The sequence below is a fragment of the Phyllopteryx taeniolatus genome, chromosome 2 (assembly GCF_024500385.1).
Source record: "Phyllopteryx taeniolatus isolate TA_2022b chromosome 2, UOR_Ptae_1.2, whole genome shotgun sequence".
Lineage (NCBI taxonomy): Eukaryota > Metazoa > Chordata > Actinopteri > Syngnathiformes > Syngnathidae > Phyllopteryx > Phyllopteryx taeniolatus.
This window is the reverse complement of record NC_084503.1, coordinates 20,512,247-20,526,649: the sequence shown is the minus strand read 5'-3', so window position 1 is coordinate 20,526,649 and position 14,403 is coordinate 20,512,247. Positions and strand designations below refer to the sequence as shown.

At 40.9% G+C, this 14,403-nt stretch overlaps 2 protein-coding genes across 3 annotated transcripts; both read right to left on the bottom strand.

Moving 5' to 3' along the window:
* Positions 1-1,227: 1,227 nt before the first annotated feature.
* LOC133473328 (zinc finger protein 41 homolog) lies at positions 1,228-5,139 on the bottom strand. Its single transcript, XM_061764983.1, has 2 exons — positions 4,614-5,139; positions 1,228-3,612 (listed from the first exon to the last, which is right to left on the bottom strand). Exons 1-2 carry the CDS (start codon positions 4,807-4,809, stop codon positions 2,906-2,908), a joined length of 903 nt encoding a protein of 300 aa, XP_061620967.1. The 5' UTR covers positions 4,810-5,139; the 3' UTR covers positions 1,228-2,905.
* A 245-nt stretch (positions 5,140-5,384) lies between these two features.
* On the bottom strand, positions 5,385-11,034 carry LOC133473310 (oocyte zinc finger protein XlCOF19-like). 2 transcript variants are annotated; one of them, XM_061764959.1, is made up of 3 exons: positions 10,752-11,034; positions 10,526-10,666; positions 5,385-8,735 (listed from the first exon to the last, which is right to left on the bottom strand). In XM_061764959.1, the coding sequence occupies exons 2-3, from the start codon at positions 10,551-10,553 to the stop codon at positions 7,960-7,962; spliced, it is 804 nt and encodes a 267-aa protein (XP_061620943.1). In that variant the 5' UTR covers positions 10,554-10,666; positions 10,752-11,034; the 3' UTR covers positions 5,385-7,959. The 2 variants fall into 2 exon arrangements, with proteins under 2 accessions (XP_061620943.1, XP_061620934.1); XM_061764950.1 differs by having other exon boundaries at positions 10,526-11,034.
* Positions 11,035-14,403: the final 3,369 nt, after the last annotated feature.

Here is a 14,403-nt window from a genome sequence, read left to right as displayed (position 1 = left end):
AGAATTTGTGGGCAGTTCTTAAACGGGATATATACAGTGAAAGAAAACAGTACCTGGAGGCATGGTAGACAACAGGTAAGCACATCCGCCTCACAGTTCTGAGGACCGGGGTTCAAATCCCGGCCCCGCCTGTGGGGAGTTTGCATGTTCTCCCCGTGCCTGTGTGGGTTTTCTCTGGGCACTCCGGTTTCCTCCCACATCCTAAAAACATGCATTGTAGGTTGATTGAAGACTCTAAATTGCCTGTAGGTGTGAATGTGAGTGGGAATGGTTGTTTGTTTCTATGTGCCCTGCGATTGGCTGGCGACCAGTTCAGGGTGTACCCCGCCTCCTGCCCAGAGTCAGCAGGGATAGGCTCCAGCACGCCCGCGACCATGGTGAGGATAAGCGGTATGGAAAATGGATGGATGGAAAACAATAGCCCTTTTGTTTTCTGCTGCACTTGATCGACTACAAATCTAGAAACTGACAGAATCCATGCATGGAAGGCTTATCACCGTCATTGAAAAGAAAGGTCGCTATATTGGTCACTCTTTTTATATTTATCATTATCTATCAATTTCTATTGGAAAGTTTTTGTTTGTTTATAATTCTCACTTAAAAAAATGAAAATAAAAAAAGTGAGATGGGAAAATCATTCAGTTGTGTAATAATTCTGCACACCAACAGTTGCTTAATAATTGTCTACAAATTGATATTCTCCTAAGAAAGCCTAAACCTCACTTTTACTTTCTTGAACATTCTCATTTGAGGTTTATTAACATATTGGATTAACCTAAAGCACTGTGGTTGCTGATGAATAAGAATATTCCTCAAAAATTATACTTGCCTCAAGATTCCCCACCTCTCGCCCATAGTCAGTTGGGATACACTCCAGCTCACCCGCCACCTTAATAAGTATAAGCATTAAAGAAATTGGATGGATGGATTCGGTCTTCAATAATTCTCTACCTCTGCAGAAATTAATAGTAGGGTTTCTGCAGGGACTGTCCCAGGTCTAAACTGTTCTTAAACGTTTTGCATTCTTCGAGCACTAGACGCTACTCAGAACATGAATACACCTTGGATTGGTCGCTATGCAATCGCAGGACACATACAGAGACAATCATTGACATTCACACTGTCACTGAGTGGAAACTGAAGTCACACTGCATGTTATTCTCTCGCTCTCTCTCACACACACACAAATACAAAGTCTGAGACCATGGTCCTCTTGTTTTAGTCCACAACGTTGCACTTTATTAACACTTGTAACAATAATGTGGCTTTCGCCTTTTTTTGCTTGTTTTAGTGGCTGTGGTAGATATGGAACTGTCTGCTTTACTTGACTTGTTTCCATTATGGAAGAATAAATTGGCTTGTGTGACAGAATGATTATAAATAACATCGCATCCAGCCTTTAATGCGGACAAATGAAAATGTCTGAAATCCTCACCAACCAAAAATGTAAATTTAAGTAACCTCATGGTTGGAAGGGTAATATGCAAGCATATAAACACAGAGACAAACAACGGCCTTGAAAGTGGAAAGGATAAACAAATATTTACAGTAAAATTATTTTCATCCACAACGTCTACCTACCTACCTATGGGGAATGTTAGGATTATCACTTTAGTTATCTCTATCACAACATTATACATACAAGATGATTAGCCCCAACATTATGATCACTTGCACGATCTACTAAGTTCCAATAATAATAATAATAGTATAAATACACTGCCAGAGAGGTATTAACTGAACAACCAAAATAACAAATAGTGTTACATGAATAATACCTCTCTGACAGCATCAATAATTCAAATGTTTGTGAAGTCAGAATTGTTGCTCAAGCTCTTGTATTGGATATTACTGTTGGTAATAAGGTTGGTGGTGCTTGGTGTAAAGTCAATACTGACCACTAATGACTGAGAACTAATGGAGAATTTTACTCGCTTATTTGCCCTTTAAGGCGGTTGTACCCGCGGGGCTCCATAAGCTGTAACTTGGGGGTCTGCAAAGTATTTTGCAATAAATTATGTTAATATCATTTGATAAAAAAGTGCATTCAGTGTTCCCCTGCTATTTGCCGGAAACAGGGACTGAGCCCTGCCACGATAAGCAAAAATCTGCGAGTAACACCAGAATTGACTATACATGCCACAAGATAGTGGCTAAATACTGTTCTAATAGCCAAGGCTATGGCCTGATGAAGCACCTCTCTTCACTTCAACATCCTGGAGTTCCTTGGCACCAAGATGGCGCTGAGGCAATACTTCTATATCAAACAGGGCTTTGGCCTAATATGAAAACAGCAAATAAGTGAGTTTTTCAGCAAATAGCGGAGGTTTAAAAAATAAATCTGCAAGTAGGTGGTTTGTAAACTAGCTTCTCTCTGTTCGCAGGCATTTTATTAGTGGGAGCAGTGCGCCTCAGCTCGGGACAATGGATAAATATTGAATTTAATTCAACTGTAATTCAGTTAGGTTCCTATCTATTAAAACAGATCATTAAGATTTAGGTTGAAACATTTAAGAAATAAATAATTTCCATGGCATTTAGGAGTACACACAGTAGACATGTTAACTTGGCTTTAGGATTATGAGAGGTCTTTGGAAAAATTTCACCCCGGAAAGGCGTCCCTGGACCTAAAAATCTTGAGCACCGCTGCTCTCAGATCACCATATTTTCTTTAAACCGGACAAAGCCGAATATGCTGAAGCAGTCTGAGTTGGCGGTGTGTGTAACAGAATACAGATAAGAAGCATCCAATGCACATCGTCGCATCACACATGCAATCTTAAAAAAAAAATATATATATAGAGATAATAAATACAGTGCATTTCCAGAGAAAGGAAAACGAGGGAAGGAAGCTTTATGCTGGTCAATCATTGATGAGGTGAACAATTTCATGGCCCCGCCTCTTTCATGACGGATGTTGGAGGCTGTGAAGCTTGTTCCCCCGAGTGTGTCTTCTCATGTGCTGACCAAGTCCCGAATGACAACTAAAACTTGCATTACAGACTGAGCAGCGATATGGTTTCTCCCCAGTGTGTGTTCTTGCGTGTATATTCAAAGTTCCTTTAATTGAAAATCTTTTGCCGCACACTGAGCAGCTAAATGGTTTCTCTCCCGTGTGAATCCTCACATGTCGGACTAGAGAGTCCTTCAGGTTGAAGCTTTTACCACAAATTGAGCACGTAAAGGGTTTCTCTCCTGTGTGGACCCTCATGTGTCTGTTCAAATTTGACTTGTCATAAAATAATTTGTCACACTGGGAGCATTTCACATGTTTGTTGTCAGTGTGACATGTCATCTGACCTTTAAAGTGTTCATCATCAGTGTCAGGATAGTATGACGATATGTTATCACGATCTGAGAGTGGAGCTAAGAGGCTGTCTGCTTGGGGTTCTTTGCAGTGGGCTCCATCACTTTTTTTTGTCATGTGTAGACTTGAGCTGGTGCTCAGAAGCTCAGCGGCTCCGTTTGCCTCATGTTGCCCTTTGTCTTCATCATCTTCACTCTTCACAATGATTCGAATCAGTGACAACTTAGTGATATCACCCTCCTCTTCTTCCTCTTTAACGTTTGGGGGCTGTGGCTCCTTGAACCCGTTAATGGCGTCCACTGTTTCTATATAAATAAATAAATAAAAAAGTGTCACTCGTGACATATAACAACAAATGATACTGAACAGGATCGTTTATAGTTTAATGTATGAGGTGAGATAGGGACCGAGCGCTGCCTTTTAGAACAAATAACTTACCTGCGACCCTAATGAGGACAAGCATTATAGAAAATGGATGGATGGATGGCTGAACAACAGCTGATAGCTGATGTTGACGACACCCCGCCTGGACTGAGAGAAAAACAGACCATCACAATGACCAGGCCTGGAGCCCATGTGAGCTACATCCGAGTCACATTAGTGAACTGCGAAAATGGCAACACCCCAGTAAATGTTAACTACAACTATTTTTAAAGCAATTTGACCAAAAATGAACAAAACTATGAAGTTTGTCACAGCTTTTATTCATCCATCCATTTTCTATTGTGCTTTGGCCATGCTAGGTTGACCTCCTGGAGCCTAACCTAGCTGACTTTGGGTGAAAGGCAGGGTACAGTCTGGACTGGTCACCAGCCACATATAGACAAGGCAAGCATTCAAACACACATTCATACCTGTGGCAAATTTAGTCTTCAATGAAGGCTAAATGTCCCCCATCAAATTGGTTGGGAATCACTTTTCTTGCCTATGCCTTTATTCATCTTTTTTTGGGTCATTTTTGTTTAAAAATCTCTCCTTTTTTGTACTTACTGTTGTTGAAGTGTAGTGTGTGCTCACCAGTACATCCATTGTCAACACACCATAAAATGCAATTACAACTTAAAGAAAAAAAAATCTAATGTGCCAGAAATGAACAACAAAACTTTGAAGTTTGTCCTTTCTGCGTTGTGTGATTATCAAAGTTGTCATAATATATCGGATGAAAAATGTGTTTCAAGAACGAGTTTGCGTTTGGCTGTAACTATGGCGACGAGTGCACGCATGCTTAGCACCACTTAGCTTCAGCCTACCGAAGTGCTTCAGAACAGTAAAATGAAGGCTAATGTGCGAGAGGAAGTGGACCAACCTTCTCTCTGCAATTCGTCTCGACTCTTCTTGAAAACAGCGTCCAGTAGTTGACGTTGCCGCTGGTTTTCCTCTTTTGTTCGCGAAAGTTCCTCCTCGTATTCTGCTAACGTTCGTTCAAATACCACAAATATTTCTTCCACGGCCGCACTTAGTCGCTGACTCAGCAACGCCTTCAGCATTTCAACTTTACACATTTTCACGCAAACACACTTTTACGACTCCGTGCCCCAAGGACTCGTTGCTTCCTTCTGCGTCTTTGTTCGCAGCTAGCTAAACTAAGCTAGCTCGCGATGCACGCAGATGAGTCGATCTCAGCACGACCTCTGAATCGTGTTTACGGTATTCCATTAAAAACAAATGGTACACGCGCGTGCGCGCATCATCGAACGAACTGCGTAAGCATGCACAGTTGCGCACACAACCCCGGGGCTGTGTCAGTGTCAGTGTAGCTTAGCTTTGCTTTTTGCTCCTCCAGTGTCCCGACCAGAGCCGTTGTGTACAGACGTTCTATACACAGCACTGGTCCGAACGTCACCACACTGCCATCTACAGTAGTGATACAGTAGATCAGGGGTGTCAAACTCATATTTGTCGCGGGCCACATCGCACTTACGGTTCCACTCGAAGGGCCGTTATGGCTGCAAACCCATATGATTGCCTCATATTATTACATATACACAAATTAATGGATAATTACTTTTGAAATCAGAAGCCAGTAAAAACAGTTAGTTCTACTACAGTATTAATCAATATTATTTTAAAAGGGGGGTTGGTAACAAAAAATGCTTGCAATATCTCAATATTTTTAAAAGTGAAGCCAGTTTGCAATTTTGGTATTTTTAAGAAACACAAAGTCGATGCACACTCTCGCGGGCCACATAATATGACATGCCAGGCCGGATCTGGCCCCCGGGCCACCAGTGCAGTAGATGAACAAATAATGTAATGTAACGAATAAATGTATGTTTAAAACATCACATCTAGTCGCTTATGCGGGCAGCCATTTTTAGATTTTTTCACGCTCGCATGAGTGCAAATTCACAAGAACGTGACATGTTCACCAATTCCTGGCCACTTTATTTACAAACCACAATAAATATTCGCAATGACATGCTACATATTCGATTTCATTACATGTACAAAAGCTACATAATAAAACATTATCATAAACTTCATCTACATACTACATACTTATCGAGCTGTGAGCCGATCGTGATTTGTTTCTGCCTAATCTCTTTCTCATCATGAAGCTGATGTACAACGCTTTTACTGTTTACTATAGTTCCTCTGATGGCCGCTGCAAGATTTTCTTCTCAGCTTTGGATGGAATGATTGAAGCCATTGCGCTCAAAATCTGCCAGCCAACGTAGTTGTATAGCGCACTGTATAGTGTGCCAAGTGCTCCTTGCACTTAGACGCCACTTCCGATCGAGAGTTGATGACGATTTCGCTGAACATGGCGACTCTCTTGAGTTGATAAATTATTCAATTACATTGTTATTCCAAGCTCATACCATATTTTGACTAGTACTGGCACATACATTGTATTCTTGAAAAAAAAAAAAAAACGGAGGAAAAACGAGCAGTCAGAAAAAAAGAAAAAAAAACGGAGGAAAAACGAGCAGTCAGAGACAGAAGGCGTGACCGACGACGTGTCAATCATTTGCCATGCACTTGCTAGCACACCCCTGCTGCCTTACCCTAACTTATTTCCTTGGGCTTCAGGAGCTTCGCTGAAACTATCGTGGATTATCCACCTTTGGTTAGCAACATGAGTTAAAAAGAAGGAATTGGGACAGATGGTGAGACAAAACAAGGTAAACACACAAGCTGCCTCTCAGAGGGGTCACAGGCAGCTGAGAGGATTCAAAACGGCTGCAGAAAAAGTGACATTCCTGCTTGACAGGTAAGTTTATCACCTCTTCTTGACTTGTAATTGATTGTACATTTCAAAACAAAATGTTAAACTGATAACATTTAGTGTTATAGTAACATTATTACGAATAAGTTATCCGACTAACGTCCAACATCGGCTTGTTTACAGTGCACAATTAATACAGTGTACGCCTCGGGCAAGTGAGGGGCATGGCTTTTGTCAGAAACTGAAGGTGTTGTGTGGGGTGGAGGCGGGTGATTAGTGAAGTGAAGCTACATTCAAATTTTGCTCGGAGTTTTAAAACTGATAATGCCCCTTTAACCTCAGAAGACTGTTTTTGGAACGTGGGATTAAGCCGGAATACCGAGTGAAAAGCCACACAGGCATGGGGAGAACATGCAAGCTCCACACAGAATGGCCGGAGCTGAGATTCAAAACCAAAACCTCAGAACTGTCAGGCAGACATGCCAACCACTCATCCAACGTGCTACCCAAGACAAACAAACAGATGAACAACCAATATGAGACCCACCGACATTTTAACTGAATGCCACTTAACTTCTCAAGAGACCAATTAGTTAGCTAAATATGAATATACAGTAATGTGCATTCGAAATCAGAGCCCTTTCATCCAGATCAGGTCAAAATGTGTTCTTCAGGAGTCTGTGAGCTGTAGCTTGGGTGCTCATAAAATAATTCGAAATAAATTATGTTGAATCATTTGAAGAAGTGGATGCCAACATGTGGGTACTCGCACGCCAATATGAAAAATACCCTACCTTAGCTTTGGGCCAATGAAAAGCTTTGATATCATTGTGATGTAATGTCACATAAACCTGACATTTCTGCATGCATAAAAAAATATTATTATTATTAGAACAAAAGGCATATTATTAAGAAAAAAGTCCTATTTTGGGAATAAAAGGCATATTTTTTTTAATTTTTAGAATAAAAGCATCTTTTCCAAAGGGCATTATATTATCACAATCAAGTTTATTGAATGTGTCAGTTTTACTTATATCGAGCGGCACACTTCCGTCATTAAAATTTGACTTTACTATCATGATATTATGACTTTACCCTGGAATTTTTTTTTTATTTTATTCTCGCAAGTTTACGTACGTCTGCTCATCCAAACAAAATGTATCTTTGTTCTGCTAAGATTACAACTTTTCTTTTTTGGGGAAAAAATAAATAAATAAATCACCTTTACTCTTAGAGAGTAACTTACTCTTACTCTTTACTCTTAGAGAGACGGGGGTTCTTATGTGTGTGACCCATTCTCAGAAATGGATGAATTTGTCATAGTAAAATTGTGTATTTTTTTTCTTGAAAATAGGCAACTTTTTGATTCATTTGGCATTTAGATGTCATTATATTTAAATGATATTAGGATGCTGAGGGGATCCTTAAAAAAATTCACCCCTATCAGGGGTCCCTGTGCCCAAAAAGTTGGAAAACCCCTGAGCTAAATACTCGTCACCGTGTGTCTCTTCATGTGACTGGCAAATGCGGAACGAGCACTAAAATCTTTGTTGCAGACTGAGCAGGAAAAGGGTTTTTCACCGGTGTGTGTTCTTCTGTGTGTGACCCAATTCCCCCGTGCAGAAAACCTTCGCCCACAGACTGAACAAGCGAAAGGTTTCTCCCCTGTGTGTCTCCTCATGTGTGTGGTCAACGTGGCCTTGAGCGAGAAGCTTTGACTGCAGAATGAGCAGCTGAAAGGTTTCTCCCCTGTGTGCGTCCTCATGTGTGGCGTCAGATTCTTCTTGTGCGAGAATCGTTTACCACAAACAGAGCAGGGAAATGCGTTGTTTCGAGTGTTTTCTGCCATCAAATACTCATTCTGATAGAATCCTTCAAAGACTGAACAGGCAAATGTCTCAGGGTAGTGGGACGACGACGTGTGGACATCGACGTCTTCTGTTGACATGTGTTGAGTGGAGTTGCAGCTTGTAGGCCCCGCAACTCTGTTCGCCTCACTTTGACTAGAATGAATCTGCGAGCCCTCGCCATCTTCGCTCTTCAAAGGGACGGCAGTCCCCGGCAACTCCAGGCCAAGAAGGTGCTCTCCCTCCTCTTTAACGTGGGGTGGCTCGGACATCTCTTCTTCCGCTTTCATGTGGGGGGGCTCTGGCTCCTCCGGCTCCACCTCGGAGCGCCACTCCTGCTGCTTGGGGGGAAGATGGTCATCATGGACATCTGCAGGTCTGATCCCACTAAGGTCCTCTGTTGCTTGTGTGGCTGTAAACGAAAAGCATGTAATTAAATGGGTCCTCGGACCAATTACTTAATGTAAAAATACTAATTACAATACGGTAATGGAAATAACAAGACCAAACAGGAGATAGGGAATGAGCCTTGCCGTGAATAGCGAAAAAACGTAATTGAAACCCCCCTAAATAGGTTTAAAAATGCCTATATTTCTTGAGATGGAGAATTTTAGGTTTTCATTAGCAATGAGCTACAGTATAATCATCCATCCATCCATTTTCTGAGCCGCTTCTCCTCACTAGGGTCGCGGGCCTATCCCAGCTATCATCGGGCAGGAGGCGGGGTACACCCTGAACTGGTTGCCAACCAATCGCAGAGCACATATAAACAACCATTCACGCTCACATTCACACCTACGGGCATTTCAAAATTCTAAAAGTAAAATCATTTAATATTTCCTGTTTATTGAATATATGAGTTTTAACTTTTTGATGCGAAATAACTACTGACAAATTGCATTTTCTACAATATTCTGATTTATTGAGATGAACCTTGAAGTGTAAATGTTCAGTAGCTCTTCAACAGATTATTAATTATAATGATTTCATTTGTATTATTATTTTTAAATAATAATAATGCCACCCTGTACACAACCTTTTGGCTGGCATCCACCAGAACACTGGACAGCATGTTCACTGCTAACATCCTGGTGTAACTGTGTGCTATTGATCAACTAAATAATTGTTTCCCTACATTCATTAAGCCAAGGCATATATGTATTTTACATAAGAAAAAAAAGCTAACAGCACACCGCCAAAGTGTCACAAAAAGTAAATAGCTGTATATACAGTGGTACCTTGGCCGAAGAGTTTAATTCATTTTGCGACAAAAGTCAAATCACTTGTGTGTCGAATCAGCTTTCCCATTGAAATGAATGGAAATGCCATTAAGCTGATCAAGCTCCCCAAAAAACAGCCCCAAAATTTGATGTTGCGTGTTTAAAGAAACAGCCAGCAAATCGCAGGCCACATATAGACAAACAACCATTCACACTCACATTCACACCTACGGACCGGAGTACCCGAAGAAAACCCACGAAGGCACGGGGAGAACATGCAAACTCCACACAGACGAGGCCGGATTTGAACCCGGGTCCTCGGCACTGTGAGGCAGATGTGCTAACCAGTCGTCCACCGTTTTCAGCATAGAGTAAAATATAATACATTTCAGTTGAAAGAAATCAACTGTTTTTCCTTAATTAGTCCTCAACGTTTCTGAATTGGCGGCACGGCACTTGATTTTGTTGGGACATATTCTGTTTAAGTGATTTCTTGATTGAACAGGTCTGTGGGTAATCAGTGAAAATTAACCCAAAATTGTGATTAGCCACAACTAACTCATGATTTATCACGGGAGGTAATTACTTTTGCCACACAGGGCCAGGTAACTTTGAATAGTTTTTTCCTCTTAATAAATGAAATCTCCATATAAAAAGTGCACTTGGGTTATATTTGTGTGATATCTACATTTCTTTGATGATCTTAAACATTAAAGTGGGGAAACAATACAAAGATATGAGCATTTGAGAAGGGGACCAATACATTTTCACAGCACTGTATTACATTGAAATTTCATATTTTACAATCCGGCAGTTGTTTTTGCGAAAGTAACCCAAAAGAAGAAGATAGAAGTTGTGTAACGCACGCGCACACTCTCTCGGCTTTGCCCAACATACAGTAGATCCAGAATGGAAGAAGTTCTGCGGCCTAGTTTAGCCCAGCCACCCATATCAACAACGGTAAACAACAGAAGTAACAAACCTGTTTTGCGTAACACAACTTGAGGCATTAAAACGGCGTCCAGTAGTTGACGTTGACGCTCGTTCTCCTCTTTCGTCCGAGAAAGTTCCTCCTCGTACTCTGCTATCGTTCTTTCAAACACGACAACAACTTCTGCGACGGCTGCAGTGAGTCGCTGACTCAGCAACGCTTTTAGCATTTCTACTTTACACATTTTCACACGATAATCACAACACTTTGCACTCACTCAGCGACGACTCGTCTTAGAGGTCGAGAAAGAGAACAAAGAAAAGTCGCGGCCCGGCTTTAGCCTGCCGGCCGTTCAATCCTCTATTCCCCGGTTATTTTGTTCTGACGAGGTGATTCTTCAATGTCTAGGCCGGTTAAAAAGTTCAACAATTCATTCGAAAATGCAGAGTCAAACAATAAGGTTGGTGAAGGTTCAGCGCTGTACTCTCCCGCACGTGGCTCGGAACAGCGTCAGCGGAAGCTTTCGTTCCCCCGTTTCGTGACCACAGCTGTTTCCGGCCGTGACGTCACGCAGTCTCGGAACAATCCTAGTTTCGCCCCGGTGTCTGGGTCCGTTCGGAAACTCAGTGAAGCGCCCCCACCGCGCACTGAGATTGCGGCACTGAGAGAGCGTGCTGCATTTTCTTTAACTTTACTAATTAACGTGTTGGCTATTGGCAGGGATACGTCAGTACATTCGCCATATTGAATGTGTCAGTTTTACTTATATCGAGCGACACACTCCAACAACGCTCTGAGTTACCAATATTTCCGGGGCGCAGAGAGCGCGCCCGGAGTGAATTTCCCAACGGACCCTCTGTTGATATGTTTGTTGTGTTAGTGCTACTAAGTGTAATGCAATTATTTATTTTTATATATTTAAAAAGTGGACTGGACCCCTTCTGACACCGTTGTTTCAGCGTTGCTCAGCAGTCACACTTCTGACACCAATGTGCCCTGCAGTGTTGCTATACGGTGGATATAAAAAAAGTCTACACATCCCTGTTAAAAAAAAAATAAAAAATTCATATAAGAATTGAGCCCAAGATAAATCATCCCGAAACTTTTTCCGCCATTAATGAAGTTTATATATTAGAGAACACCCACTCCCCCAATTTGAACTCAATATCCACTATAAATAACGACAATTCAAATTTTTTAAAACCATTTTTTGGGTGCACATAATTACAACTACATTTGGGAAACTATTCACATTAATGATTATTATCTCGTTACAAATCTTGTTTCAAATCATATGGGCAAGCTCAAATGTCATAACAAAAATTAGTGCAATTTCAACAATATTATGAATCAGCGTTTTCATTTACACATGCATTTTACAGCAGATCTATAAACTGTACATACCCTTAATAGAACAACTTATTTAGAAATCATTTTAAATTTACATATATTTTCACATACATTTGGAAATCTTGAAAGGCTCAACTGACTCTATACACCTTACAAACTAAAGTGGGAACTTTTCAAAATGAAAGTGCAGTTATCCCATTGCCTTGTAAAGGTATACAGGCAGATTGACAGAATGAAACTAAAACAAAATGAACAAGGTTAATGTATAAGCTATTTCTATTAAGGACATACATATTCACAGTAAGTGCAAAATAAAAACTTAATTGGGTGCTTATTTAATAGTCACCCAGGTTGCCATAAAAAGCTTAAAATACAAACAATGAATCTACAGTATATCAGTTTATCATTAGACAGCACAAACAATTAGCAACCCGTCTCCAACTACTAGCATGCATCAAATTAGCTTGTAGCCTGCATCTCAGTACTTTCAGCTTTTCCCTGTCAGGGGTCTCTGCCACAGCGAGTCACTCGCATGATTTGTTTGTCTGTCGTAACCTAACCGTTTTTATCCGGGCTTTAAAAAAAGCCATGTCAAAATGAACTTCAAAAACCCGTTTTTCACTGCATGACTGCACATTTGCACACGAAGTTACTGAACAAACAATACATAATATGATACATATATATTGGCATTGCTTCACGCAGTCTCACTCTCTTACTGCATATGGATTGGAGGTGTGCCCTACCGAGCTTATTTTTTCTCTCTCAGTTTGTGCATGTCAGTCACGTGACTCATAACACTACCGGTTCTATGGTGGTTGTTTCAAAATAAAAGTACGAGTTTCAAAACAAGTCTAAGTATAAATGAACTAAAACTTAAACAATGCCCGCAGGCCGGATTGGATCCCCTGACGGGGCGGTTATGGCCCATGGGCCATACATTTAACGCCACTGTTATAGACTACATTAATGGTGGAAAAAGTACAACTGAACTGAAAAAAAGAAATTAATCTTCAAGAGGCAAAGTAAAGATAAACAACTGAAATGCTGACAAGCTTTTAACATAGTTTGAATGTGATTGGTTAATTCTAAGCAGTCACATCCCCATTTATAAGAGGGTGTGCACACTTGTGCAACCACATTACCTCAGTGTTTTTTATTTCCCCTTGAAAATATATATATTTTTTCCCAATTGAGTTGTCCAGGAGGCGGCACGGTGGACGACTGGTTAGCGCGTCAGCCTCACAGTTCTGAGGTGCGGGGTTCAATTCCCGTGTGGAGTTTGCATGTTCTCCCCATGCCTGCATGGGTTTTCTCCGGGCACTCCGGTTTCCTCCCACATCCCAAAAACATGCATTAATTGGAGACTCTAAATTGCCCGTCGGCATGACTGTGAGTGCGAATGGTTGTTTGTTTCTATGTGCCCTGCGATTGGCTGGCAACCAGTTCAGCTGCCCGATGACAGCTGGGATAGGCTCCAGCACGCCCGCGACCCTAGTGAGGAGAAGCGGCTCAGAAAATGGATGGATGGATGGAGTTGTCCAGGATACAGGCTGCATTAATGGTGGAAAAAGTTTTTAAATGATTTATCTTGGTCTAATTATTATTATTATTTTTTTTAAATCACAAAAACCTGGCATTTGAACAGGGTTGTGAAGACTGATTGAAATTATTATATTTATACGGAACACCCCTCTGACTCAGATACCTTCGGTGTCTCAATGAAAGTCGGATCACATAAAACTCTATAAAATTTTGTATTTTTTTTTTTGGGCCACGGTTTGATTCATGTCGATGAATGTTTGAAGCTGTTTTGGGACTGCTAAGGTGAATTCATCAAGTAGGGCGATGGTGGAGGAGAGTGGGATGCCTAAGTTAAGGATCTTGGATAGCTCTCCCATGATTTCCAACCAAAACAGTTTAATTGTTACAGCCAGAATTCATGTGGGTAATTGTGTGTTATGGTTGGACCGTGTGCACAGATGTCTGTATCCCTGAAGCCCGTTAGCTCTAGGTGGTGATAAGTGTTCTGTGTTATCATGTATTAAATTAGCTGGATACGGCTGTATCTACAGTATTCCCACTTCCGACACCAACGTGTGAAGTGGCTCTCCCGCTATTAAACACCAAGAAGAAGAAGCAAAAAAATAAAAGGTGGAAGTTAGCATAGCAGCCAATGCTTCGTGTTGATGTACTGGGCAAATTTAAGAGGGCACAAGGAAGATCATTCAACAGTTTTAGGTGGGTCATACCCTAAAAAGGTTAGAGAAATGGAACGGCATATAATTAAAGTGTGTCCACAGTGAATTTTCCATTAGTTCCGATGTGGTTGATGATAAATCATGTAGTTGACTTAGACCTTTCAGAACTTCAAAGATCATGTAAAAGATAAGTCTGGTAACAGACTTGTTTTGTACACAACAAACATTTCACTACACGTGGTCATTTAACACCTTTTCTCTTCAGTTGTCTGTGTCTGGACCCATAACCTGTTAAGAGTAGAATCAAAGCATTCCTGCCGTTGAGCAGCCTAAAGGCATATTGACTTGGAAATACTGTTATATTATATATTATATATA

What these genes read in the sequence shown, in the direction of transcription:
- LOC133473328 (XM_061764983.1), bottom strand. Translation starts at nt 4,809, where the DNA reads ATGTGTAAAGTTGAAATGCTGAAGGCGTTGCTGAGTCAGCGACTAAGT. An exon ending in AGACGAATTGCAGAGAGAAG is followed by an intron (nt 3,613 to 4,613) that starts GTTGGTCCACTT and finishes TTATTTATATAG; the next exon opens with AAACAGTGGACGCCATTAAC.
- LOC133473310 (XM_061764950.1), bottom strand. Translation starts at nt 10,718, where the DNA reads ATGTGTAAAGTAGAAATGCTAAAAGCGTTGCTGAGTCAGCGACTCACT. An exon ending in AGTTGTGTTACGCAAAACAG is followed by an intron (nt 8,736 to 10,525) that starts GTTTGTTACTTC and finishes TTTCGTTTACAG; the next exon opens with CCACACAAGCAACAGAGGAC.